Source organism: Populus trichocarpa, chromosome 14, assembly GCF_000002775.5.
Source record: "Populus trichocarpa isolate Nisqually-1 chromosome 14, P.trichocarpa_v4.1, whole genome shotgun sequence".
Taxonomy (NCBI): domain Eukaryota; kingdom Viridiplantae; phylum Streptophyta; class Magnoliopsida; order Malpighiales; family Salicaceae; genus Populus; species Populus trichocarpa.
Genome location: NC_037298.2, coordinates 3,607,524 through 3,616,845, shown reverse-complemented (window position 1 = coordinate 3,616,845; position 9,322 = coordinate 3,607,524). Strand labels below are relative to the sequence as shown.

The 9,322-nt window shown below is 30.8% G+C and overlaps 1 protein-coding gene across 1 annotated transcript; it reads right to left on the bottom strand.

The window, feature by feature from the left end:
• Nucleotides 1-645: 645 nt before the first annotated feature.
• LOC18105151 (carotenoid cleavage dioxygenase 7, chloroplastic) lies at nucleotides 646-5,470 on the bottom strand. The gene is made up of 7 exons (XM_024584792.2): nucleotides 4,616-5,470; nucleotides 2,649-2,777; nucleotides 2,429-2,560; nucleotides 1,867-2,139; nucleotides 1,632-1,717; nucleotides 1,117-1,431; nucleotides 646-984 (listed from the first exon to the last, which is right to left on the bottom strand). Exons 1-7 carry the CDS (start codon nucleotides 5,373-5,375, stop codon nucleotides 838-840), a joined length of 1,842 nt encoding a protein of 613 aa, XP_024440560.2. The 5' UTR covers nucleotides 5,376-5,470; the 3' UTR covers nucleotides 646-837.
• Between the last annotated feature and the right edge of the window lie 3,852 nt (nucleotides 5,471-9,322).

Here is a 9,322-nt window from a genome sequence, read left to right as displayed (position 1 = left end):
GACATGACATTAAAGTAACAGACAAAGCCCGCGTAAATTTTTTATCTAATAAATGTGTCCCTTCCAGAAGTCGGGGTCTGTTGCACATATTAGTTCTAGAATTAGTATGATTATCCGAGTAGCAAATATCATCAAACAAACTATAATTGATTTAGTGAGTCATTCGCAGTTTCACAGTCAGAATTAATTCATACTTACACATGCATGGCTTAATTTTTGAGACAAGCATATGACTACTAGCAGGATCAATCAGGTATTAAGCTTTTAGGTTGAATTGATTTTTTAACATGGTATCAGAGTCTTGATGACACGAGTTCAAATCTCATTATCGATATTTATATGATAAAAAATTAAGCACAAAGTAGTGTAAGTCTGTGCAAGTTTCAAGTTCAAAGAGCTTTCATTTCAGGAGGTATGTTAAAAAATAATATAAATTATATCTTGAGACCTCACCTGAAAATTTAAACTATTGAATTAAGATAGTTTTTTGATATTTAATGATTTGGCATGTTATTTGATAATATAAAGTGTTTATTTGAAATTGATCTAATCTGATCAAATTAAATTTATCCAGTTGATTTAGCCAAATCAACTTCGTGAAATTTTAAAAAATAAAAAATAAAAAATTATTCAAGATTCACATACTTGGGATGAATCACTTTCATTTAAACTTTAAAATCCAAAAAACACAGATATTTGATGTACTAACATCTTCTATTATGTTTGATTTCATCTACATTTGCTTAACCAGGAATCTACCAGGTCTGTAGGAATGAATATCACAGCTATATTGATTAAAATGATGATCTCAGAATATAGCATTTTTAACTGATTGGATTAAGAACCGTTGGCCCAAAAACCATGGAAACCAAGTGGAAAATTTAAATGCCTGGGGACCTCTAATCTTGCTACAAGTGCATCAGCTTTCCCTATCCTCTTTGGATTCAAAATTACAAGATAGCACCTTTGTATTGCAACTGCATACTGCAAAACAGCAAGAATGTGCAGCAAAGTTGCATTAAAACACATGCAAAAATCTCGTATTTCATTTTTTTTTTCAGTAATGCTGCGGAAGAACATCGGAAAAAGACTCTAGAGTGCGGATTGATTTCTCACCTCCACTACCAGAAGATATCCATCGTCTTCTTCCCTTCCTTTTGGAACAAATATAGGCTCCCCGATAAATCTCCTCGCACCAACGGTCCATGTATGGATAGATTTGTCTAACAAGTTTAGCTTCACCACCATATCGAAAGGGAAATGCGGCAATGTTTGGCGTGAGCCTGAAGAACTTGCTGCATAAACATATTTGTTTTTATTACCAGAGAAGTCAGGATTTATGACAGGAAAATCTGCTGGCTTGCTCCACTGATTCAAGGGTTCCACGCTGCTTTCTTGACAGGTCCCATCAGCATCCAAATTTATAGAAACCTACATTACATATAAATCAATATCTTAGGTAGAGGATAGCTCCACAATTGTGGTTGATCATAAAAATTTGAAATTCACAATTTTCACCATCTTTGTAGAGAAAAATCATCTTGGCTCTGCATCTTGTTCTTTTTTCCCTCGTGCATGAAACTAAAGCATTTCAATCCCTTACAGATTTATTCACAGAGAGAGAAGAGTACCTGAACAAGATGGGGCAGTAGCTCATCCCCACCTTCCTTCACGTTCATAACAGAAGGGTCTAGCTTAGCATTTTTCCAATTATATCCTGTCCAATTGCAAAGATATCACAGTTTCTGTCAAGAGTTATCTAGATTCTTACTTGAAACATCAAAATGCTTTAACTTCAAAAAACTACGCTGATTTCTCTTTACTTCCGAGATAATCTTAAGTAATAAGTGCTCAAAAACCACCCACCAAATAGTTTTTGGAAATTGAACCATTGGTAGGAGCAAATGCTAGCATGTATTTGAATTTGCAAATTTCCATGGACATCTTTGGCCTCATAAGCATTGCCAACATGTAGTAGCCACATTGTTGAAGGTGCTTCCACTGGCACTCTCCAGTTTCTATTGCTGGGTGATTTCTCAGGAAATCGAGGAAGCAAGTAGATGGGAGAGGTAGACTTGCTAGGATTCACTGACAAAGCTGATATCATCGGAGATAGTCCACAAATAGCAGTCATTGATCCTGCAATATCCAGGTTATGTATTGCTAAGTAATTAATGGTATCCGCCTACAAAATCCAAATTTAACGCTATTGTGATCTCTAGTCACTTGTGCCATAGCAATTCTTTAAGACAGCACATGGAAAAAAAAAACAGCATTATTTTAACTATAATGATTGACTTGAAGATTTAATGACCCAAACCCTTTTCCAAATCAATCCCCGATCTAACACTATAATATTAATTGTTTCCATTGTATAATTTAAGATCAGACAAGATAACATAAATGTTCTTTGCACGCAGATAATTACCGATGACATCAAGCTTAATGCGGTTGGCGAATAATATGTAATGAGTATCTGTAAATGCCCAGTCATGGATCATCAAATGATCGGGAATGTTGAATTCTTGTCTCTGCAACAACTTGAAATTTTCATCATATTCTGGAAAGGACAAATTGTTAATCAACAATCACTAGATGAGATTCTTATTTCTAAGCATAAAATCACTGCCATTCTCAACATTATTTACCATAAAAAGTAAAATTACTGCGGGGCAGTAGCATGTCCTCGGCATTGCATGAAGCAGTGATCAGTCTGTTCCTTTTAGCATCGAGCTTATAATGGGACAACAATCTCTTCGGTGGCATTTTAAACACTCCTGTGCAAGTCATTTTTCAGAAGAAGAGAAAAACACTCCTATAGTCAGCAAACACGCAAACATTAATATTTAACCCTCTGCAATTTCCTTTAATCTATCAATAAAATCTTTAGCCACCCTAATGTATCCATAGTTTATATTAGATAGTATTTGACAACGTGGTTAAAATCATATTTTTTTAAAATTAAACTGATTTTTTTAAAAAAAATTAATCAAAACTATCAAAACAAAAAAGCAAACAATTTGATTTGGTTAATTTCATGTGAAGTTTATAAAATATTCATAATTCAGTTAATGCTCACCCCGAATCTTCCTATATCCTTCAGCCACCCTGAATATTACTGAGAATAAACTACATGCTGTCGGTTAATTTCTTGTCTCTTTATTCTAAAGACTGAACGCTCAAATTGTAGTTTTCTCGTTTTTACTAAGTTACATGAAAATATCTATTATAATTACGGAATAATATAAAATATAAGAATTAATTAAATCTTTAAACATATATATATCAAAGACTGAATCTCAACGAAAACTGACCTACTACGCAAGAATAGACAGAGTAATTTTCCCTGTATTTATGTTTTTATCTGAAACATGGTTTCTTGGAACGTCCGAGGCATTGGTAACTGTGACTCGTTCGGCAAGGATTTGTTGCATGCCTTTGGAATTTAAGAATCAGAGAATATATTTACGAGGATGTTTGACAATCAATGTGTTATACGGTGTTTTTTCAAAAAAAACATTTCTTATTTTTTTCTAGTTTTAACATTAATAAATTAAAATCATTTTAAAAAATATTAATTCAATATTTTTTAAATAAAAAAATATTTTTAAAAAATATCTAGAAATAAAATTAGAATTCGTGTAAAACACTCTCTTAAGTCTTAATTATTAATCACAAAATCCAATAATCCATACTGTACCAACCTGTCTTCTAGATTTCTTATAAATAATTTTAAATTTATTATAAGAAGATGATTTCTATGTCAGGTCTCTAAGTGGATGCATCTCAGAAGGTCTGTTGAGTTGAGAATTATTAAATAAAATATAATTTAATTCATGTGTTTTTTTAAAAAAATAAAATTAGTTACTGTATTTTTAGTGGGTGTTTCATAGCGTGGTAATTTTTATTTTCATTTATGTTTTAAAAGTGTGTTTTATTTTTAAAAATAATAAATTGTTTTTTTAAAAAAATATTTTACCAAGTTTAATAATTAATTTATTAACAGATCTATTACTTTTTCAATTATATCCGAAGCGTTAAATCAACATATTCTTGGTAACTAAACAAAAGAGGAACTGAGTATTGAAATGTAGAGATTAATACGGGGCGTTTTCAATCAAAGGGACTGCTTTTTAGTTCCTTAAAAATTCAAGGATTTTTAACCATATTTCGATTTTTAACCATTTAGCTCAATTTGAGTTTAAAAGGTTCGCACCATTTTTTACTTAATGATTTTGGAAGCTATTTTGTCAAGTGGAATTAAGACTATTTCACCAAATCAAGTAAGCTAGTGAATAAAATAAAATTAAAAGCTATGTAGAGTGTTAATTACATGTTTGCACCTTTTATAAAAAAAATGCGATATGTTTAGAAATAAAATTTTTTTTTAATTATTTTACTATGAACCAGTTAAAAAAAAATCAATTAGAATTTTCTTTTCGAGTCTTTTTCTTTTTCTTTTTCTTTTTTGTGATGAGAATAATCATTTTACTCCCTCTTTTATATAAAAGAATAATATTGATGGAAACACCTTCTAATTTAGTGTATAAATGATGATTATTTTCTTTGATCAAAATTAAATATTAATCAACTTGCCGAGAGCAAAAACACGTACCATGTAAAATTGGCTTCAATAATCCAGCTGCTATATCCCATGTATCCCCACCATTACTTCTATTATCCATCGATGAATCACGTCCGTTGATCATATCAAACCTCCCAGTAGTATCCAACGTTCCTAGTTCAATCTCATAAGGATCCCCACCTTCCCACAAACACAATAGCTTACCACCCCACCTCAACACACTAGTATTTGCGACATTTTTCATCACCTTGGTATTACCAAGTCTCTTGCCTCCTTTTAACACAGAAAACGGACCACGATATGTAAACCGCCACGTGTTAGTCTCTGGATCGTGTTCCTCGACTTGAGCCTCTGTTTTTACGTACCTAGCCATGAACTTGACCTCTCTACTGACTCCATCAATATTAAATGCCCTAAGGTATCCGTGACCATCCAAAGGATGCACCGTGGAGCCATGATCATCTGTAAATAGCCCTGGACCGGTTAGATAATACGTGCCGGATGGAAAATTAGATGGGATTGCTCCATCAACAACTCGAAGCGTTACTGCCTCGGTTGTCTCTGATCTTTGTGACACGAATAAGAATTGGTAGTCCCAAAAAGCAGCCACATGATCATCTATAGTATCCAGGGATGTACGGCTTGAGGCATGATCAGCGGTATCCGGGGTGGAAATGGATATGACTCTAGGTATTTTAATCTTAGCCGGCGATGGAGTTCGATGAAATCGAGGGAGTTTACTCGGTGAAGGGAAACTCGTGGGAGCTGTATGGTATGGTCTTGCTTGCATTGTTGTTTCTTTGAGCCAAGGATTTTTGGAAGCGAGTGAGATACGTTATTTTTTTTTTCTCGAAGGTGTGTGATGATTAAGTTGTCACGGGGTTCGAATATATATAGGATTTGCCAGTCATGAAGTTTGCATGGTTTAAGGTCGATCTTCCAATATGTTAATGGTTTGTTGGTGGGGCCATGATGGAGGACACGACACTGAATGGCAGACACAGTGTCTTGTTTATATAATTTTTTTTTTTCTGTTTTTTTAACTTATTCTTAGAGCATCTATCTAGATATAAAAAGTAAAAACCGCAATGGCATGAGTCCTTTATGTTATCCTCCACTTCGTTATTTTCCCTTGCTCTGTTTTGACGAGCTTGGAGGGTCTAACAGGGGAAATAAAAATTAATAAACTCATGGGTCATAGGCTCCAAGTTGCTTTGTGGTGCTTAGAATTCCGAAGTGCTTGGCTACGATAATGGCAACTATAGTAATTTCCTAGTGGTTTGAGCTCATTTGTGCTAAGAAGAATACTCGATTAAGGCACTAACAAAGATAATGATGAGGAGTTTGATACTCTCTGGTGTTGTTGGCATGATGCTGCCCAGACAACGACAAGAAAGGGAGCATCCTCTGCTTTAGCCGTCTATTGTGGAATCTGATGAGCGCATCTTCAACTTGAGCCCTTGTTGGACACTACCGATTTAAAAACATTCAGAATATGTTGTGCATGGGCTTCCGAGCAAACTTTGATTTGAATATTATTCGACCGTGTTTCTGAAGCTGGAAATACCGCACTTTTTTATTGGCTAGACACCAGTGGATTCTCGGCTTGGAATGTTTCGTGCTTTGGATGCAAATGGTAGGAAAATTAGGCTTTTTACTGATCCACTCCTTTCAGAAACATTGGTACCCCTCCATCTTCTCAAAAGGATTGCCCAACTGAACTCGATGGCTATTAGATATAATTCCTCTGTTTTTTAAAAAAACTTTTTTAGAGATTTAAAGGAATTAGATTTTTGCATTTTTAGCTTTTTAAGCTGTGTTTGAATTCAAGCTCTCGTTCTAGTATGATAATAGTTATATGACCCGCGCGATGCCGCGGATAAATTTTTTTTATATAAAAAAAATTTAAGATTTAAAAATGTTACGTATTTCTATAAAGTTATATCCAAGAGTCTTGGATTTGACTGCAACACCTGACCCAAAAATAATATTTATAATATTAATAATAACATTAAACTTGCATGACCTAAGTTTAAGTGAATTTGGCTGCAACACCAGACCTAATAGCCTTGGATGAGGGTCTGGCTACAAGGTCGTGTCATAAAAGTATGATAATTAAATAGATTAATGAAAAAGAAAAAAACAAAGAAAAAAATCAACATGAAGAAAAAAAAACTAATGAAGAAAAAGAAATTTTTTTTGAATTAACTGGGTTAACCTTTCAACCCAGGTTAACCCGTCAAACCTGAGATTCACGTCATGAAAGTTTGATAACTAAATAGAAAAAACAAATTAACGGGTTAACTAGGTTAAACCATCAAACCAGGTTAACCCGTCAAGCTCGGGATACGTGTCATGAAAGCCTGATAATTAAATAGAAAGAAATTTAACATTAACAAACTAAACTAAATGAAAAAAATTAATTAAAAAAAATTCTGGGTTAACCAGTTAAATTCAGGATCCGTGTCATGAAACTCTGATAACTAAATAAAAAAAACATTAACAAACTAAATTAAAAAAAAATTATTAAAAGAAAAAAACACAAAGAAAAAAACAAAAAAATTAAATAAAAATAGCAAAAAAAGAAAAAAAAAGAAAAAAAAAAGATAGGTCAGAATATTTTAGTATATGTTATTATTATTATATTATTATAATTATAATTATAATATATAAGAGTACAGGCGTGGGAAAGCTTAGAGTATTACTTAATGAAAATGTTGGATGATGAATGGTAAATGATTTATGTTTACAGTGCAAAAAAATATATATTAAAAAATCAACAAGAAACTGGTATCTTAGAAGTTTAATACTAGCAAATAAAATCATTAATAAATAATTAAAATTACATAATCTCGATACAAGAATTTTTATGAAATACCTATGCTGTAACTAGTCTTTTTTTTTTTTTTTTATTGTACTCACAAGGGATCATAAAAAGAGTAATTCGTAATTTTTAGTTTTACACCGGTTTGTTTGCTAGAAAATAATTTATTTTTAAAAATTAATTTTTCATGAGAGGTGAATTTATGAAAATTAAATTATTTTTTGATATTTGATAACATCATAAAAAATAAATTAAAAGATATTTTTTTAATATTTGGTTATATTTTAGAAAATGAGCTGGAAAAATAATTTATTAATGTTTTAATTTTTTTGTTAAGTTTATTAAAAGAATATTGACTAAATCTAATAGGTAAAAAAGCTAAAGGGTGATGAAATTAAAAAAAAAATCTTATAAATTATTTTAAATAAAACAAATAGCAATCAAAGAGACCAGATATAATAAATAGAAAAAATTGAAAGATGATGAAATTAAAAAATAATCAAATTTATAAATTATTAAAAAAAAAATAGAATCCAAATTTGATAGATAAAAAAATTCAATTGAGAAAAAAAATAACAATAAAAAAATAAAAATAAAAATTAATATAAAAATCAATTAAAATAAGTTTCATTAACCTTGCTGAAAATTATCTATTTTATTATTTACATGTACCAAGTAAATTCGACTCAAATTTTACTCAATAAAAAATGGGATAAATTATGACAGAGCAAATCCTTTTCCAATCATTTGGAAAGGCATGAAGTAGCTTAAAGTTGATAAAATAGCCGATTTGAAAAATAAATATGAACTCGGTTGGTCTTGATAAATTGCTGTTACCGATTATTAAACTTCGAATTCTTTATATCTTGTAGAGTTATTAATATGTCCTAATTTGAAAATTCTAGTATGAAAAAGTTTGATCTGAGTCAAATTTCTAATTGAATGGGATAAAATATTATTTCGGATTCATCATGATCATTTTTTTAGTAATTTAGTTGTTCCAACTAAACCCAAACGAGTTAGTGCATGTTTGATATTGTATTAATTTTTACGATCATGATTTAAAAAAAAATTAATTTTTTTTTAATTATTCTTTAGTTAGATAAATTACATGTTTAGTTAAAACTATTGTTAAAAATATTATTTATAATACATCACTAAAAAACAAGTAGTAATTTAAATGATACAAACTAAATTATTATATACATGCTATTATTAATATGGACAATAAAACAACATTAAAGTCTTAATTTTATTGTCTTATTAACCAAGGCTCATTTATTTATTGATATAGTTTTCATTTTTCATCTAATAAAAAAACCTTTTTCATTTTGTTTAGCCTTATCCCTCTATAGGGGTATTTTACTAATAGGTTATATAGGAACTAAACGGTATTATTTGGTCAAATACCTAGCAACAAATTTTTATATTCCTTTCATTATAATATTTATGAACAAGTTTCTAAATAACAAATCTAAGAATTTTTTTATTGATGATATTAACGTGAGTGACAATATTGACCGTGACCGGGAACTTTTTTTTAACACTACCAACATATTATTTGTGTTTTTTTCAAAACATAAAAACTATTCTTTTTATCAAACAGACTCATAATATTTTTTTAAAATATCAATTTCTAATAAAATTAACTGATCAAAATTAACTTAATAAACAAATAATCCAAAAATTTCCCAATCAATCTTCAAATCAAAACCTGACAACTGTCATATTTCATTGTCCTTTAAACAAAAATTTCACATACTAGAGAAAAGTTTCCTAGATGCAGTCACTATTTGGCTTTAGCTTGACACGCACGCAGACTCACGATCCATATACACGCCGCGCAAAATCCCAAGAATAACCCCACGAACTTATGCTTACTCATAAGGCTAGAACCGTCATTACGTAACCAA